General features: G+C 54.8%; 1 protein-coding gene across 1 annotated transcript in view; it reads right to left on the bottom strand.

Annotated features, from left to right (window-relative positions):
• Positions 1–18354, bottom strand: part of Otog (otogelin) — a 65571-nt gene that overhangs the window by 40059 nt on the left and 7158 nt on the right. Inside the window, exons 7-23 of the mRNA XM_051174238.1 lie at positions 18182–18300; positions 16947–17152; positions 16060–16190; positions 15733–15839; positions 15031–15137; positions 14574–14702; positions 13449–13557; positions 13151–13197; positions 12569–12714; positions 7789–7921; positions 6802–6979; positions 6033–6157; positions 5023–5235; positions 3440–3632; positions 2672–2746; positions 2436–2479; positions 1078–1231 (exon numbers count right to left, since the gene is read on the bottom strand). Coding sequence (XP_051030195.1) covers positions 1078–1231; positions 2436–2479; positions 2672–2746; positions 3440–3632; positions 5023–5235; positions 6033–6157; positions 6802–6979; positions 7789–7921; positions 12569–12714; positions 13151–13197; positions 13449–13557; positions 14574–14702; positions 15031–15137; positions 15733–15839; positions 16060–16190; positions 16947–17152; positions 18182–18300 — 2216 coding nt within the window. The remainder of the gene's footprint in view (positions 1–1077; positions 1232–2435; positions 2480–2671; positions 2747–3439; positions 3633–5022; positions 5236–6032; positions 6158–6801; positions 6980–7788; positions 7922–12568; positions 12715–13150; positions 13198–13448; positions 13558–14573; positions 14703–15030; positions 15138–15732; positions 15840–16059; positions 16191–16946; positions 17153–18181; positions 18301–18354) is intronic.

Genomic DNA, 18354 nt, shown 5'->3' with positions numbered 1-18354 from the left:
CCTGCTATGGTGGCAAGTGTTCCAGATGAAACACTGAATTCTGAGGAACAGGTGCTTTCCTCATCCAAGGTCACATGGCTACCAGAAGTAGAACCTGAAAGGTCCCATCCCAGGCTAAGCTCCTGTTCCTTCCCAAGCTCCCACAGCCATCACAGCCATCACAGCCTCCTCCATCCCTGCACCCCACAGCCATCACAGCCATCACAGCCTCCTCCATCCCTGCATCCCCACAGCCATCACAGCCTCCTCCATCCCTGCATCCCCACAGCCATCACAGCCATCACAGCCTCCTCCATCCCTGCATCCCACAGCCATCACAGCCATCACAGCCATCACAGCCTCCTCCATCCCTGCATCCCACAGCCATCACAGCCACACAGCCTCCTCCATCCCTGCATCCCACAGCCATCACAGCCACACAGCCTCCTCCATCCCTGTATCCCACAGCCATCACAGCCTCCTCCATCCCTGCATCCCACAGCCATCACAGCCATCACAGCCACACTGCCTCCTCCATCCCTGCATCCCCACAGCCATCACAGCCTCCTCCATCCCTGCATCCCCACAGCCATCACAGCCATCACAGCCACCTCCATCCCTGCATCCCCACAGCCATCACAGCCTCCTCCATCCCTGCATCCCCACAGCCATCACAGCCTCCTCCATCCCTGCATCCCCACAGCCATCACAGCCATCACAGCCTCCTCCATCCCTGCATCCCACAGCCATCACAGCCATCACAGCCATCACAGCCTCCTCCATCCCTGCATCCCACAGCCATCACAGCCACACAGCCTCCTCCATCCCTGCATCCCACAGCCATCACAGCCACACAGCCTCCTCCATCCCTGCATCCCACAGCCATCACAGCCATCACAGCCTCCTCCATCCCTGCATCCCCACAGCCATCACAGCCTCCTCCATCCCTGCATCCCCACAGCCATCACAGCCATCACAGCCTCCTCCATCCCTGCATCCCCACAGCCATCACAGCCTCCTCCATCCCTGCATCCCTACAGCCATCAGAGCCACACAGCTTCCTCCATCCCTGCATCCCCACAGCCATCACAGCCATACCCTTGGGGACAGGCACAGCCTGACAGGCAGGGACCACGTGCTGGCATGCTCAGGTTCAACAGCTGATGCTCACACGTCCTCTCCCTGCTGAGCTCAGGGTCCAGGTGCAGATCAGTGCAGTTGACGAAGATCTGGCCTGCTGGACAGGCAACAGCTAGAAGAAAATGGGGTAGGTGCTGCAGACCCTCGGCCTGGACTGGAAGAGACGAACGGCTTCCCACATGGCAGGGACAAGGCAGAGAGGTGCTGCCTCTGTACAGGACAGCCACCCTCAGCAGCACCCATTATCAAACCGACCCTCTGGCCTGGAGGCTGCACCGTGCATGCTCTACAATCTTACTTCCTATTGGCGGGGGGGGGGGGTCTGTGCTGGTGTCCCAGCTGTCTTCTCTCGTGACGTTGTCTAAGCTACTCTGCCGTCTAAAGACAGCGGAACTGTCAGGAAGGACCAGGTGAGGCACCCAAAGATGGACAGCCAAGCAGTCTAGAAGGCTGGCCGGAGAATTTACATCAGGGAGAGTCAATTCCCAACTGCATGTTTCTCTGACAGAGACCCCCAAAAAAACCCCTTCTTCAGCAAAGTCTGCCATGCACGGTCACGCTTTGTGCAAGTGATTGTTTTAGGGAACCCAACAAAAGGCAGAAAGTTCGGTAGCCAGGGTAGAATAAGGCAGAGAGAGAAAGAGCCAGATCCCAAAGAGGAAGAAACCCCAAGCCACGGGAGAGCAAAGTAAAGAAGCTCCCGGAAAGATGCAGGAAATGATGGTAGGAGGGCGTTCAGGATCATCCGTGAAGGAGGAGATCAAGGTTCAGAGAGGCGAGGCATGTCACCCAGGGCTGCACAGCTGGCGAGTGCACGTCAGGATGTGAACCCAGCTGATCCAACCCCCTGGCCACACACTTACTTACTGTTTCCGTGCTGTCCTGTTCCCAGTGGGCCCCTCTGCTGGGAATGCTCCAACCCTCATGCTCTGCCCACCTCCAGACATCCCACAGTTGCCCTCCCCTCTCCCATCTCTGTGCTGTGACGGAGCTGAAAGCCAGTCCCTTCCTCGCTGGGACCCCGTGTCCACCGCTGGGCTGGGTGGGCCGAACTGGTCTCAGAAGATACTTGGCAGCTCAGACCACCAAAGACAAGTAGCAGCCCAGACCCCGACATGCTCTCCAGCAGATCCAGGCCCAAGTGGGGTCTCAGGGTTCCACTCTCTAAGCTGGGACCTTTGCCAGGGGTACAGGAACACCAACTCCCGAGGCAGGGCAAGCTAGAGCAGTCCCACCCTGCCAGCACCCAATTCTTCACTCTCCCCTCAGCCTCCTCCCACCAGCTGGAGTCCCCTCCACCCCGTCCGCCTGCTTACCTGGGGCTCGGCTGTCACAGCTCATGGCTCCATCTCTGCAGTGGCTGCCAAGAGTTGGGGGAATTTTATCAGCCTGGCCGGCCATCCAGGGCCCACCCGGCCCATGCTGTCACCCTTGGGCCCTGTGGACCTCAGACAGACCTCCCGACTTACTACCCCTGCTCCCCACCATCACCCCACACAGAGTGCAGGGCTGGTGCTGCTTCTAATGCCCTGGGGGTGCCCAGGAAGCTCACCAGCGGCCCAGGGAAGGGATGTCGCTGTCCCCAGGCGGATAGTCCACTCCTTGGAAGTGGCATGAACATTGGTTCCTATAGAAAGCGGGAAGGAATAGCGAGGCTTGGGAGGAGGGATGAAGACAGCCAGGGCAGGGGCCCCCCGGCCTGTGGAGAGGGGTGACAGCTGTTCCTGTGACACACCTCCAGAGGACCGGAAAGTTCACCCGGCACCGCACCGAGGTCAGCCTAACCCAGAGCCAGGATCAGAGAGGTGACCTGCTCAGAACTCTCTGGGGTGACATGAGAGCCCTGCTCGCCCAGCATCTGCCTGACAGGTGACTTCCACCTGGCTGCAGACTCAGGCTGTGTGTGACTCTCCTGTGTGTGACAGCCCAGGACCCCAGCCTCACCCTGTGTGGCTTTCTTGCCTTCCTTACCACCAGCGCTCCCTACGTGCCTGTTTTAGGGGGTCTGTCTTGCCAACTCGGATTGCGGACTTGGGGAGCTGGACTCTACCCCGTTCACTATCGTATTCTCACTATTAGCATATCCAGGACATGCTAAGATGCACACAGATGCTTGTGGACGAGGACGGCAAGGTGTGGTGGTTAATTTGTTTTACAGGAAGAGAGGGCGGCCCGAGAATAGGTTCAGAAGAGGGAGCGACTCACCCTTCCAGCAAGGCCAGGAGAGGGGCAGGGGAAGCAGGGAGAATCTCAGCCCAGCTGCCCGGAGCAGACCCCAGCCTCACTCCCCGCACACCCAGACACCAGGCTGGCCACTCACCTGGGGACACAGAGGTCAGCTCGGGTGTCCAGGTACGTGTCTGGTGGGCAGGTGCAACCCTCCACACACTCAACCCTGCTGAAGTTGCCACCACCATCAGCCCCACAGACATCAGGGCTGGCCAGGTCCTGGCATGTTTGTGCACACAAGGCCACACACGGGCTGTACTCTTTGGTGGCCTCACAGGTCAGTGCTGTGGGGACAAAGGCTGAGCTTGGTCTCTCTTCTTCCCATTACACGTGGGGTGGATTTAGCATCTTGATGAGAAAAACTGAGAATCGTAGAGGGTAAGACATTTGCCCCTTCCTGGTCACATGGCAGCTCAAGGTCAAAGATGCCTCTCATTGTGCTGAATGTCAAACAGCATCTATTACATTCAGCCTGGAACACCAGGCACTGCTCTTAGTGATTGGTGGCCCAGCATCCAGTCCGTTACACACACGTATACACACACACACACACATACACATGCACATACACACATGCACACATGCAAACACACACACATGCACACACACGTGTGCATGCTCCTAACTGGTGTGTGAACATGCACAGGCACACACACACATGCACACAAGCATACACTCAAACACACATGCACACACGTGTGCACACACTTGCACACACACAGGCACATACACACACACGTGTGTGTGTACGTTCCTCATTAGTATGTGAACATGCACAGGCTTGCACCCTTCTCTGTGAAGATCATGTACTCTCTCCCACAGCTTCTTTAGATTTTTGTCCCAAGCCTCCGGCCTGCCATCTCCTATGGGGCCACCACCCACTCCCCAGGAGCCTCACACAGCACCAAGGGCGACAAACCCACTAAAACTGCCAGGATCAGCTGTTTTCCAGCCCAGGCTGCTCATCAAAGCGACTTAACATGAGCTCCTCAACACCACAGACATCTGGAACCCACAACCAGAGTGATGTGTTCACTGACACAGGACACGCACAAGGTGTGAGCATTTTAAAAAGTTCCTTGTGCCTCTAAGTATCGTACCGCTCGCTGAAGCTGGGAACTACTGGCTCGGTCCAAGCACCTCTGGAGAAACTAATGCAGAGCATGACGGAGCTTTGCACAGGGCCACACTACACGTCACCTGCCGGGCTGGAGTGGAACTCAGAGGCCCTGGTTCCCAGCACCGTTTTCTCTACGTCTTTGTAAAAGCTCACAGGGAGCCGGGCTCTGTGGGGCTCAGGACAACAAGGACTGAGATCCAGAGAGCAGTGGAGGCCACACACTGATGTGACCTCAAACCAGCCTCAGAGACAGCACTCTCTAGAGAACCCATTCTTCTACAGTGACAAGGTGGCTCTGCCCAGGGTTGGCAGAAGTGGTGGCGGGGAGTGGGTTCACTCGGACTTGGCCCGACTGGCAGGGCTCGGAGATGGACTGAGGCGTGGAGGGGCAATCCTGAGGGACATGTTCCAAGTGTCAAAGCCTAAGGGCCGGGTTGGTAGGAAGAGAAGGGGCTGTGAACGGAAGTCAGGCTGGAGGAGACAGGACCCGGGGGTAAGAGACACCTGTGCCTCCAACCTAGACGCCCATGGATGCACAGGAGAGGGACACTCACCACAGGCTGGCAGATGGGCGCGGAAGTCAACCAGGAGCCCATGGCGCCGGCACAGGCGGGCATAGTGGGCCAGCGTCGCACACAGACAGGGCTGCCCGCAGCGGCAGGCATCCCCGTGGCATTGCTCCAAGTAGGGCATTGGGCTCAGATATGCAGAACAGGGCGCAAAGAGCTCCCCCATGAGCACGCTACATGACTGTAGTGCATAGGAGGCTGGAATGTGAAGATACGGTCAATTAGCAGGGGCCTGGCTGCCTGCTGCCCTAAGAATCGGCCTCCCTCCCCTCGAGTCTGCAGGTGTGTGTGCGCATACATATGTCCATTAGTGTGTGTGTGCACGTATGTAGGGTGTGCTTCTATGACTACACTAGTACATATATGTGCATGCACCCAGCAGGAATATGAGCAGATACCGCATTCTACCCCACGCCAGGCAGCATCTCTCTGTTAAAGGAAACACAGAAGTGAACAATGCTGACCAAATCCCAGACCCTCGGGGAGCCGAACTGGTTAGAAGAGACAGCAAACGATTTGCTAGTCAGTCAGAAAGCACGAACCTAAGGGATGAGAGAACTAGGGGAAGGCTGGGCAGCATGAGGTAGGGCGGGCAGGACAACTGCTACCCTAACTCAAGCGGAGGTGAGAGTGGGGGGGGGGGGGCTGAGAGGAGGGCAGTCCCGGCAAGTCAGAGAACCGTGGAAACCGCATGGAAACCGTGGAAGCCGGCTGGGGCAGAGTGCAGGGCGGTGGGGAGGAGACAAGCAGGAGGCAGAGCATGGAGGCGGAGCACCTCTGAGGCCTTAGCCTTTGTTCAGAGACGCGACCCAGCACTGAGGTGAATATAGATGACAAAGGTAGAACAGATAGCTTCCCATCTGCCTGCCCTTCCCCTCCGCCCCGTCCCCTCCCTGTGACTTCTCCTCTGTGGATCCTCTGAATTTGACCAGCACCCTCTTCAAGTTGCCATCTCTAAACATGCCACTTCGGCTCCACGCCCCAAGCCTCCTCACCGGCTTGCGGATGCACATCACAGGGGTCCAGCAGGGAGCCGGGGACCAGCGGGGAGCAGGCGGACAGGGTTTTCCAAGAATTGCCAAACAGTTGTGGGGTGCTCTCGGGCACACCCACTGGAGACCTGTGGCCATGGCAAAGCTTTAGTTGCACACGAGCCCGCTGGGACACAGGGTTACACTGACTATCTACCCACCCCAGCAGATACTTGCTAACACCTAAACACATGGTCACAGGGTAGGCAGGAGCATGAGCTCTGAGTCCCTCTCAAGTGAGCACACATGGTCCTGTATAGACCACTCGCTCACACCAACACACAGAAACATGCCCGCCTGTACACACACACTCTCCACAAGCGCATGCCAGACGCATGAACTGTCAAAGCATTCTACATAGCCACAGCCAAACACATCCGATTAAAGACATGCACATAGACAACCACATTTAACAAGGCCTAGAAGGATCAGAACGGGATGGGCTTAAGACTGTAGACTTTTAGCTATGGTGGCGGGAGTGCTTGTGGGAATGAGGCTTTCATGCCATCTTATTTGAGGTTCTTAAAGAGTAGGACCCAGGAGTCAGCATGTAAGCAAACTCCCCAAGTGGTCTTTCTACACAGAGAAGATCGTGACCTCCATTTTAAAGAGCTATACTTCGATTTAAATGTGGAGGGATAAAAAAGTATGGTGGGCAGTATCTCTGGATGCCTGACCCTAAGCCCCCCCCCCTGCCTCCCTCTCCTTCCTGTTCCGGGGCAGGGACACATACAGGAAGTCGTCCTGTGTGTTGCCATTGAAGGTGCCACAGAGACCCACAGTGTCCTCCACCCATCGCTGGTCCACTTGCAGGTATAGCCGCAAGCCTTCCCGGTCATAGAGGACCCGCACGCCCACGTTGGTCCTCACCCTCAGGAACACGGAGGACAGCCGCCGAATCTCGAAGGCATCTGACCACAGATTGGGAAACGGGATGTCGGTACGTAGTCTCTAGTACAGTCCCGCCCGCTCCGTCTCCTGTCTGGTTGAGGTCCTGGCCTCATCCCGCAGAAAACCCCTGCCTTGGGATTGGTTTGCCAAACTCTGGGACAACCTACTCAGAAATGTCACTGAGTGGGTCCCAATAACAACAGCCTGCTCTCCCTGGGGACTGCAGCTTCTGGAAGCCCACGATACAATCATGATGGATTAGGATCAATGGCAACACAAGTTTTGTTTTTTGACCCAGGGTCTCACATAACCTAGACTACTTTGGACTTAGCACATACACAGGATGACTTTGAATTCCTGATCTCTCTGCCTCCGATTCCCACTGCATTCGTCTGAGCTTCACAGCTGTCATGGCTGCATTCCTGTGATCCTTTACCCTCAGTGCAGCCCTGATCCTCCTGCCCAAGAGCTGCTCATCTCTCCCCTCCCAATCCTTCCTGCTGCTGGCTCTTACTTCTTCGCAGCTTTCTTGTTAAACATGTTTCCTATGGGCAGCCCACAACTCACTGTTGGATGAAAGAGTCAGGGGGAGAATAATCAGAGTCTAGAGATGGGAATCAGCCCCACACACAGGCTAATGTTGGAAGGAACAGCACACTGCTAGGTGAACACTGTCTTCTTAGAGTGGGGACCTTTCCTGAATCCAGTGTCCCCTAGCCTGATCCCTGTGAAGGGTGGCCCACATAGCAGTTCCCTTGGATGGAGGAGCTGGGGAAAGGGCTGGAACTTTCAGCTCCCAGCTAGCCCTCTTGAGCATCTTGAACCATACCATCTGAATAGGGCGGGGTGATCTTGTACTGGTCAAACAGAAGGACATCTCCCGCCTTCGTCAGGGTCACCTGTCTCCGGGAGTCCTGGTGTAGAATTACTGACACTGACTGGACACAGGCTCCATCCTGGTTCTAGAGAAAGAGAAGGGTCAATGAACAATAGCAGTTGATTCTGTCTGTCCTGATGTCCCAAACAGAACCCTCCTTGACAGAGACCCAGCCCAACCTGAAGAGCAGGTCCCTGAGACTGAGAAACAGAGACCCAAAGGGCATCAAGGATTGCTCAACAAAATGCTCTCATCTGGGAGATCACCAACCCAGAAAGGACAAGGCTGGCTGCAGAAATGGGTGATGAGCATGTTGATTGCCTGCAGAACTGGATAATGAGCATGCTGATTGGCTGCAGAACTGGATAATGAGCATGGTGATTGCTGAACTGGATGATGAGCATGCTGATTGGCTGCAGAACTGGATAATGAGCATGCTGATTGGCTGCAGAACTGGATAATGAGCATGGTGATTGCTGAACTGGATAATGAGCATGCTGATTGATTGGCTGCAGAACTGGGTGATGAGCATGGTGATTGCTGAACTGGATGATGAGCATGCTGATTGGCTGCAGAACTGGATAATGAGCATGCTGATTGGCTGCAGAACTGGGTGATTAGCATGCTGATTGCTGAACTGGATAATGAGCATGCTGATTGATTGGCTGCAGAACTGGGTGATGAGCATGCTGATTGCTGAACTGGATAATGAGCATGCTGATTGATTGGCTGCAGAACTGGATAATGAGCATGCTGATTGCTGAACTGGGTGATGAGCACGCTGATTGGCTGCAGAACTGGGTGATGAGCATGCTGATTGCCTGCAGAACTGGATAAAGAGCATGCTAATTGGCTGCAGAACTGGGTGATGAGCATGCTGATTGCTGAACTGGATAATGAGCATGCTGATTGATTGGCTGCAGAACTGGGTGATGAGCACGGTGAATATGATGGCTGACTCTCAGTTGTCCACACAGAATAGTCCCCAGACAGCTCAGTCTAGCCTTGGAAGCCATGGTTCCCTCACACGACTGAAACCCAGAGCTTTAATTTCGACCTTTTACCAGATGTTATGTGGAGTTCTGCTTGTGTGTCGTATCCTGTACCCCACTGAAAGGCATGTAGAAAACCAAGTCTGCTCAGGAAGCTAATACAGGAGGGTAACAAGTTCAAGCCCTGCCAGAGACAGAGTGAGTCCAAGGCCAGCCTAAGTCACTGTACAAGACCCTGTCTCAAAATGAAAAACATTTAAAGGGCCAATGTTGTATGGCTCGCTGGTACAGCCCTTGCCTAGCATGTAAAAATAAAGCCAGAGGTTCCATTAAACCACCACAGAAAGCAGGGGCGGAGAACAGTAAATGAGCCTCAAGCCCTGTGCTCCATCTTTGAATGGGTGGGCGATAGCATGCCTGTGCATACTGCTCTTCCTGAGCAACCTCCATGTGCAGGCTGCACTACACAGACAAAGAGCTGAGCAAGGCAGGGGACATCTTCCTGCTCAAGGGAATTACAAATCTGTGTGGGACACAGACATTAAATAACTAAGTACGAATTCGATTGGCTGTAATGGGCGCCCTGGCTGCTGCAAGCAGGGTTAGGGCATTAGCAAAGCACACAAAGGAACAGAAAGGGGCCACAGGCAGGAAAGGCTATCCCAGGGCATATGCCAATAGTGAAGAATAACCCTGGCCACCACACCTTCATTCTGCTGTTTCTCTGTTTGTAACAGCCATCATCAGTTCCGCTGTCCAGAAGTCGCCTGCGTCCCTGCACTCAGCCCTCCCAGCACTCTGCTTGTGCCCTTATCTAAGAATTGCTGTAACACGCAGTGCCATTTTGCAGATCAGAATACCAAGGCACAAAAAGTGACATTTGAGTTATGGTTGCATGAAACTGAGAGGGATACATGGGGACTCTGTGCATTTATTTCCTGTCCCATTCCTCCAAGAATACCGCCAGACTCTCCCTGTCCCTTCAGGAAGGTCTCAGAAACCCAGAGCACTAGAGATAGAAACCGCCATTAAGAGCGTTATTTCTTCTTGGCTCTCTGAGTTGACAACCCTTGCATGTATCTGCAGATACATGTTCTAGCTCTAATCCATCGGAGCATGGGTCATTCTAGCCTGCCCCCTTTGCTCACCTGTTTCCTTTGTTAATTTACATTAGCATGGTACATTAGTTACAGATAACCAACCCATGCTGATGTGTTGTTACCTATGGGGCCAGAAATGAAGAAGTGTGCAGGTGACGATGCATGCATACATGTAACATGAGTACATACAAGGTACAGGGAGTCCAATGAAAACTCCGCCAAACAGTCTGAGGGACAAGATAAAGAAGCTATAGATTGCCACCTCAAACATAAAACCTCGCCAAGAGACAAAGCCGTCAGAGAAACCCAGAGGAACCTGCTACGAGACTCCTGAGCAGGGCTTCACAAGCTTCCAGGGTCATCTCGAACAAGGGAATTCTGAGAAAGCAGTCAGGAAGAGTCTGAGAGACGGGAGGTGCTGGGCCAGAAGAGCGACACTGGGTGAAGAGCAATGAGCCCTGAGCAAGCCGTGCCTCAGCTAATGGAGACACATCGGTGTCACTTGGTTGCTTATGATGCGCCATGCCATGTTGGTTTGCCTGAGAAATGGCTCATGGGTTTGAACACGTGGACCCCAGCTGTGGTGCTTGGGGGAACTTTGGGCACAGCAGCCTTTCCGGATGCAGTACTCCTCCCTAGGGGCGGGCTTGAACGGTATAGCTTCAGCCGTTTCCCCCCAACCCCGCACCGCCATCCCTCCCCAGTGTGTTTCTTGTACACTGCTGAGGTGTGATAGCTCAGACTTTCTTTCCAGCTGCCTGCTACCATGCTTGCCCACCACTACGGACTCTCCCTGGAGCCATACGCCCAAATGGTTCTTCCGTAGGCTGCTATTGGCCGTGGTGTTGCATCACAGAAAAAAAAAAAAAGGAATAAATATCAAATATGCAAAATATGCATTAGGTAAGATGTTAACAAGGGACACGTTGTGTGGGGTGAGTCGTATCTTTGCAAGAACTAACATTCTAAAATGCACTGTTAACTTTTAAGACCCCCTTGAAGACTGTAAACAACCCACTGCATGTAAGGTGGGCACAACTCTGTGACAATATCCCAACTTGGGAGGAGGGGGTAAAGATTCGTGTAGTCATGAAGTCCCTAAGCCTCTAAGACAGCCCGTCGGATTTAAACAGGGAGAGTAGCAATGCTCTTGCATTAGCTACTGTAAGAAGGATATAGGTCAGCGTCAGAACACTAGGTAAATGTGTCACGGGCACCACCATCACCTCCATTACTGTGCCCAGCCCACTCCATCCTGGCCATTCCAGCGTCATTGCTGTCCTGATACGATCAGCACTCAGTGTCCTCCCCCTTGTCTCTGTATTCATCGTTGTAGGGACACCTTAGGTTAAATGCCACCTCTGCCATATGGCTTTCCCTTCTTTCCTATCAGGACTATTTCTTCTGCTACGCCATTCGCCACCAAAGTGGCGGGCGCTATAAGCTGTGGGCACCGGAAAGTGGTCTGGGTGTGGTTCCTCTATGTAGCTTCACTGTGCTCGGCATGGAGCTGGTCCAGAGCAGGGCTCCCTCCCATAGGTCCCCTGTGCTAACAGAATCATGAGGATTCAGGCAGCAGAAACCCCTTGCGATCAGGAAGCGCTGTCCAGGGTGCTGGAGAGATGGCTCAGGGGTTAAGAGCACTGGCTGCTCTCCCAGAGGTCTTGAGTTCAGTTCTCAGCAACCATGTGGTGGCTCACAGCCATCAGTAATGGGATCTGATTCCCTCTTCTGGTGCGGATGAAGACTAAGCATTCGTATACAGAAGATAAACAAATAAATATTGAATAAAAAAGTGCTGTCCAGAAATGAGGCCCGCTGGGCGGCTGCCTACCAGGGGCATGATAGATAGAGGGCTGGGCAAGGCACCCTGGGGCCCCACATCCTCGTGTGCTCTGAGACTCCTGGGCTGCGTGGATGAGGAGAAGCGAGAACTGCTCTGTGCCTTTCTGCCCTCCCTTTCTCCCCACCTTCAAGACGCCACAGAAGTGACCCACCTTGGAAGACAAGCAGTGTCCTGCACCCAGAACGGCCAAAAGCAGAAAGGACGGAGGTCATTTGGGGTAAAAGAAGAAAGCCAGGCTCCACCTCGTCCACAGTCCCCAGACTGTTGGGGTCTGCTCACATTCAGGGGCTGACCTGCTGTGGCCACTGTCTCAGTTATGTTCACAGGTGGCACAGCTCGGGGGTCACCTCTGCTGTCTGTCCCCTTTGCCCTTTTACTCAATGGCCATATAAAAGAAAATGTCATCCTAGACCCCCACCCTGCCCACCCACGCCCTGACAGCTGCTCACAGCCTTGGGTTCGTTTGCCTGCCTAACCCACTAACCTATTAGACCCAGAAGACAGAGCCCTTTTAGCCCTCAGAACAGCTTCTGATCCCAACAGGTTTTCAGTGTTTGATGAGTGAATTCAAGGCATGGAAAGAATAAAAATCAACAACGCATAGAAGACTACATAGAGTTAGACCCACTCTAGAGATGTCTTTAAAAACGAGGCTCAGGAAGGGGAATGGGCTCTGGGCCAGCAGAGGGCCTGGGCTCAAACTGCCTGGGGAACCAGAGAAAGAGGCAGCAGGCAGCTGGGGTTCTCCCCCGAGTTCCCAGACCTGTGGGAGGATTTTTTGAATAGAGCCTTACCAGGCCACACGGAGCATTCTGCAATGTTACTGTAAAGGCGCCCGAGGAGCGGCTCTTGGCTAGGATGTACTGACACGTGGCAGGGAACGTGTACCGGCGTCCATCAAAGGTCGTGAAGTGGATGTCGCCGGTCACTGAGCATTCGGCTGAGGAAGAAAAAGGGCAACGGATTCCTCTTCCTCACTGGGGACTGACTGTCTCAGACTTGCAGACACAAGCCGAGGCAGGACACAGCCTCTGCCGACTGGAATTGAGCAGGCTGGGATAACTTTTTTCTGAGAGCCTGCTCAGGAGCAGGCTAGACACAGCTTTGCTAGGGTCCTCCCTCTGAGGAGACCCCAGGCCCTAGACATGGGACCCAGGCTCAACGCAGTCCCCCAAGTTCAGGCAAGAGGCGTGAAGGACCCACTAACGACACTGTGGGCATGGACCAGAGTAATCCCTTAAGATAGGCAAAGCAACATAGGAAAGAAAAGGAATCAGGTTTAGCCGGGTGAACCAAATTCCCCCGACTAGGCATGGTCCCAGAGTGTCCCTGCCCCAGTACAAGAGGGCAGGGCCCAAGGTCAGGGTCAGATGTACCTGGGCAGACAGAAGAGCTGCACATCCACTTTCCTGCAGTGCAAGTACTAAAACAGAGAGACCATGAAAGTCGCCTGCCTGCCTGCCCTCAACGCCAATACACTGTCCCCAGCCCACAGCATCCCATTTCTGAAGTGGGTAGGGAGCACTCCCCCCCCAGGGATCTAATGACATCCCCTGGGGTCCCAAAGAGGCTGAATGACTGTCCCTTGCTTTTTCAGGGTTCCTCAATCCCAGGTAGCACCCGCTTCCCCAGACTCTGTCGTCCTCCCCCGCCCCCCAGGCAGTGAGCACAGACCAGACATTGCAGTCCTCTGTCACCACGGAGCCAGGCGGGTGCAGGGTCCCATGGAACTCACAGGGACACTCAGCTGGTGACATGCAGCCCCCATCCTCCAAGATCAGCCCTAGGGTGTGATAGCGAAGGCCCACTCAGCACTTCCTCTGTTCACAAGCCACTGGATGGCTTCCCAGGGCCTCAGATAAAGGGCTCCATTTGCAGAACTCGCTCTCTTCTGAGCCCACTTTCAAACCCACTCCCAACCCTGGCTCAGGCGGGACACGAACCCCCATCTGGGCAGATTTTGCTCCATGCGTTACCCCGAGTGCACACAGCCTGATTTCTCGGCACCTCTCAATCCTGCCAAGCGGTCAGTCTCTCCCTACCTTGCTGCTTCCTCTCCGAGACCACCCTGGCCTCCCCACACCCCACCAATCCACGACCACACCCCACCAATCCACGAATCCCTTCTTTCCTGACACCCCCCCCCGCAACCAGCCTTCACCACACTATCCCCAAAACTGGGGTGAGGAGCTGCACACCCTGGAAGCAGACTCTGTTCCTTAAAATCAACGCCTTACTTTCTTGAGACAGGCTCCCATGTGGCTCAGAGTGGCCTTGATCTCCTTACCCAGCTGAGGATAACTTAGACTGCCTGGCTCTCTTGCTTCCCCTCCTAAGCGCTAGTATTATAGGTTTGCGCCACCACAGCCAGCTTATGTGATGCTGAGATGGAACCCAGGGCTTTGCACATGCTAGACAAGCACTCTGCCCACCGGGCTGCATCTCCAGCCTCAGCCTCACATTCGCCCTTCCATCCATCACAAACATGCCATCAGACACAGGGGAAAGTAACTGTGGATGGACGGATGCTTAAACAAAAATGTCCGTATAAATGAATGAATGGCTTGTCTTCCTCTGCAAAGCTCGGCCCAAATGAGCTCACATTCCTGGATGGGTCAAACTGTCAAGGAGCCAAGCTCTGCCCTGTCCCCACCCAAGCCAGTCATTCATGTATTGGTTAGTTATTCCTTCATTCATTCCGCAGACAGACATCCTCTGAGCCCCTGATTCCCACTCATCCACGCCAGGCCGGGAAGATACAGCCAAGCCCCCTCTGCTCCTACCACCCCCACAGCAAACCATTGGGGCAGTAGCAGCCATCCACACAGGCGATCTCGCTGTCCACACAGGAAGCACGGGATTGGCAGGAAGCCGGGCAGCAAGCAATGCACTCGTTGTAGATGAAGGCCTCCTCTTTGCAAGGCACAGCTTGGGAGGGGAGAAGGCTGTGGTCTGCCTGTGCGGCCAGCGCCCACGCTCACCCCGGGCCCTCCAGTATCTGGTGCCTAAGAGACTGGTGAAATCTGGGGTGCTCCGAGAAACACCCTCATCTCACTTTGTGACCCCAGACCCATCCTTCACGCCCAGCCTTAGTTCCCCATGTGTCACAAGGACAAAACCTCAGAGCTTAAGGCTCTGACAGCTGTGGCTCTGAGCCAACAGGACGGGGCACCGAGCGGAGGACCGTGGCTGCCACCCTCAGCCCTGGTCAGAACTCATCTCAACTCCTCCCTGCCCACCTCCAGCCTGCACCTACTGCATTGTGGCAGTTGGGTCCTCCAGCCCTGCAGAGGGCGCCCTGCCTGTGCGCACGCCCGGGCATATTCCATCAGTGCTCGGCACCAAGTAACATCGCCTCCTGATCTGTGAATGTGAGGAAGAGTGACTGTGAGGAAGTCCAGCTTGTCACCAGCCCACCAGCCCACAGGCCAGTGGTTCTCAACCTCCCTAATGATGTGACCCTTTAATCCAGGTCCTCGTGTTGTGACCCCCCCCAACCGTAAAACTATTTTCCATGCTACTTCATATGTAATTTTGCTACTGTTATGAATCACAATGTGAGTGTATGTGTTTCGCAACGGTCTTAGGCAACCCCTGTGAAAGGGTTGTTCGGTGCCCCCGAAGGGGTCAGAACCATTGCCACAGACGCTCTCAGAGCTTCAGGGCACCGTCCTCTAGGAAGGCGTCCAGCTACACAGAGCCCTAGACTCAAAGCAGGAAACCTAGATTCAAGTCCCAGCGTTGCTGCCAATTTGCAGCGTGACCCTGAAGGAGTTGAGCTCCATCTCTGGGCCTCAGTTAAACAAGGCAGCTGAGTCCCATCTTGGCAAATGAGAATTTTAGAGCGTTGGCAAGCTGCTTTGTTTGAGCCAAGAACTATTAGGCTCAGTGGCCGACATCCTGAAGCCTCATCGCAGTACTGGGAGGCGTTCCCTACAACCCAGTACCGCCCACTCACTGGCAGAGGTCACTGGTACAGCTGGCTGTGAAGGGCAGAGGGCTGACATAGGCATGGCAGGCGTCGAAGGGAGGTCTCAATAGCGCCTCACACCGCTCATACACGCCCTGGGTGGGGAAGAGGCAGGAGCTGGGCTGGGAGGACAGCCGCTCTCAGATTCCCCATCCCCACAAGGAATCCCAGCTTAAGCTAAAGCAAGGCGGGGAGAAAAGGGAAGAGGCCATCTTGGGCCCTTGCAACCAACAGCTTTCTACTGTGGGGGCAGGGGGGAGGGGCAGGGGGGAGGGAGGGAGGGGGAGGGGGAGGGGCTCTCTCCAGGACACAGACCTGCATGGACGCTGGGCTCTGCTGCAGGCACGGTGGTCGAGGCAGGGAAGGAGTCCCAGCCCCTGGAGGGCTGTTGGGGGCTTGCTCCTGCCAGCTGTGCACAAACTCCCCTACATCATCGCTCAGCTTCCCTGTAGGGAAAACCAGTGTCACGATTAGTGGGGACTGGGGGCTCTGAGCGGAAGCAGGTGACGAGGAAGAGCCACCCCCGGAAGAGGCCGGCCTCCAACGCTCTCCCCTACTCTGGGTTCCCCCATGGAGCCCGACTCTCAGAAAAGATGAGAATGTCCTAAGACAGGTGCTGTCTCTCAGCTGCTGGCATTCAACAGGGGTAACACGGTAGCCGAGAAGCCAGCGTGCAAGCTCGAACAAGCACCGACACCCATCTCTGCCTCCGTCTCCCATGTGCAGAAAAGAGCTAATCCCGGGGAGATCGCTGCAAGGACTTCAGTCGTAGGGTACTTAGCACATGTTGGGAACGTAAAAGGGCACCCTTGACCTTCTGCCAGGGCACCCTGGTGTGCCCTGAACTTCACCTTTACCTCTCACCAACCTGTCCGTTAGAGACTTGAGCTCCAGCCTAGTCTTTTCTCTTTGGCCTTGATTCCTCTGGAAACCTGCCCAGCAAAGCGTGCAGTAGCTCTACACACAACCCCAGTTGGGATTCTCATTATGAATACTTACGGTTGAGGAGACCGAGGCCCAGAACATGGCTGAGAACATGCCTAACGTAACAGTTTTAAAAGCAAGGCCCCTTGCCTGCCATTTGGGTTTTCGCTACCATCAATAACCATGACATCAAGGGCGGACCAGAGCAACTGCTCCTATCCTGACCCAGACTCCATCCCCAGCAAAATATCCCACACGGCACCTTCCCTTGGACTCACCATAGCTGGTCATCAAGTCATCCTGAGGGTCAGCATTGTTGTCCCCACACAGCCCGTGTGTCCAGCCCACAAACTCCGGACTCATCTTGATGTAGACAGCTGAGGCCCCATCCCAGGCCAGTGTGAAGGCCGACGGATGCCGTGCGATGACATAACCAGCCAGCTGCTGCAGCTGCACACCCCCCACCGCCTGGGGCAGCTGGACCCTGAGAGCAAGGCCCAGGGCTGCAGGGTGTCCACATAGCTTTCCACTGGTCCTGTTCGCCACCACAAGGCCAGCCACCCCTACCCAGCGAAATGAGCTCTTTACACCCCCACCCTCCAAGTTCCCGGAACTCCTAAGTGCACCAAAGTGCATCAGGATTCTTTTATCTTCAGAGGGTCTTTCAAAATCACGATGTGGTTGATAGGGATAAATCCCTAACCCACCAGACAGGAGGGAGGGAGAGGGTATCACGTAAGAAGGCTTTCATTTCACTGTGTTGGTCCAGAACAGGAAGAGTGGCAAGAGTTGGGGAGAGATGAAGAACAGAAGGCTGAGGACGGACAGAGAGGAACCCTACCATGCCTGCCCCTCTCTGTTTCCCAGCCAAGGGGTCTGGATCCTGGAAGCTCCTGCCCAGCTGACAAGAGAAACCAACCTCAGCCAGGGATAGGTCTGAACGCCCACTTTATTCGCAGGAGAAACCCCTCAGGCCACAGCTTTGCTGTCTGCCCCAGGAAGCCTGGCACTAAGCTTCCAGGTCCAGAGGGTCAGGGCAGGCTCTGGGCCTGGCCATGGGGAGAGGGGGTAGCTTGGGGCAGCAACTCAGGACATCAGACAGCAGAGAAGAAATGAGCATGAGGAAGAGGACAAGGACAATTCAGACGGGCTCACTCTGGCGTCGCGTGGTCCCTAGGAATTCCTGATGGTCCAGCACCATAACTGTCATTCAAAATGACCCTCTGTCTCAGAAAAGGCTAAGTACGTGTAAGTGTCTGTTCAGAGGAACTGTGTATGAACTCAAGAAAGATCTAATGGGTTCTAGAAATTCTTACTGTTTTCCTAAAGATCTTTCAGGAAACCCACTGCATCTGATAGGTGTGGAGAAGCAGGAGGCATTCATCCGTCTGCCGGTACCACAGGCTAGACACACAGGCCAGGTGTGCACTTGTCCCCAGTTACAACTTCCCTTCAGCGTGACAGGGACAGAGATCCTCTGCCCCACATCAGGGAGATGGAAGGTCATGGTTACCTTACACCTCCATGGGTGACCTCCTTGGCCAGGCGGATCTCACGTTCACCCGAAAGGAAGAGGCTGACAGACCTCGGGCAGGTGTAGTGGGCAGGACCACACTGTGGGTCATTGTGCACCTGATGGGGAGCAGGGGCAGGGTTCGGTCTGCAGCCACTGCCACAGGCCAGCGT

The sequence above is a fragment of the Phodopus roborovskii genome, unplaced genomic scaffold, assembly GCF_943737965.1.
Source record: "Phodopus roborovskii unplaced genomic scaffold, PHOROB, whole genome shotgun sequence".
In the NCBI taxonomy this organism is placed as follows: Eukaryota; Metazoa; Chordata; class Mammalia; order Rodentia; family Cricetidae; genus Phodopus; species Phodopus roborovskii.
This window is presented reverse-complemented; position numbering and strand designations above follow the sequence as displayed.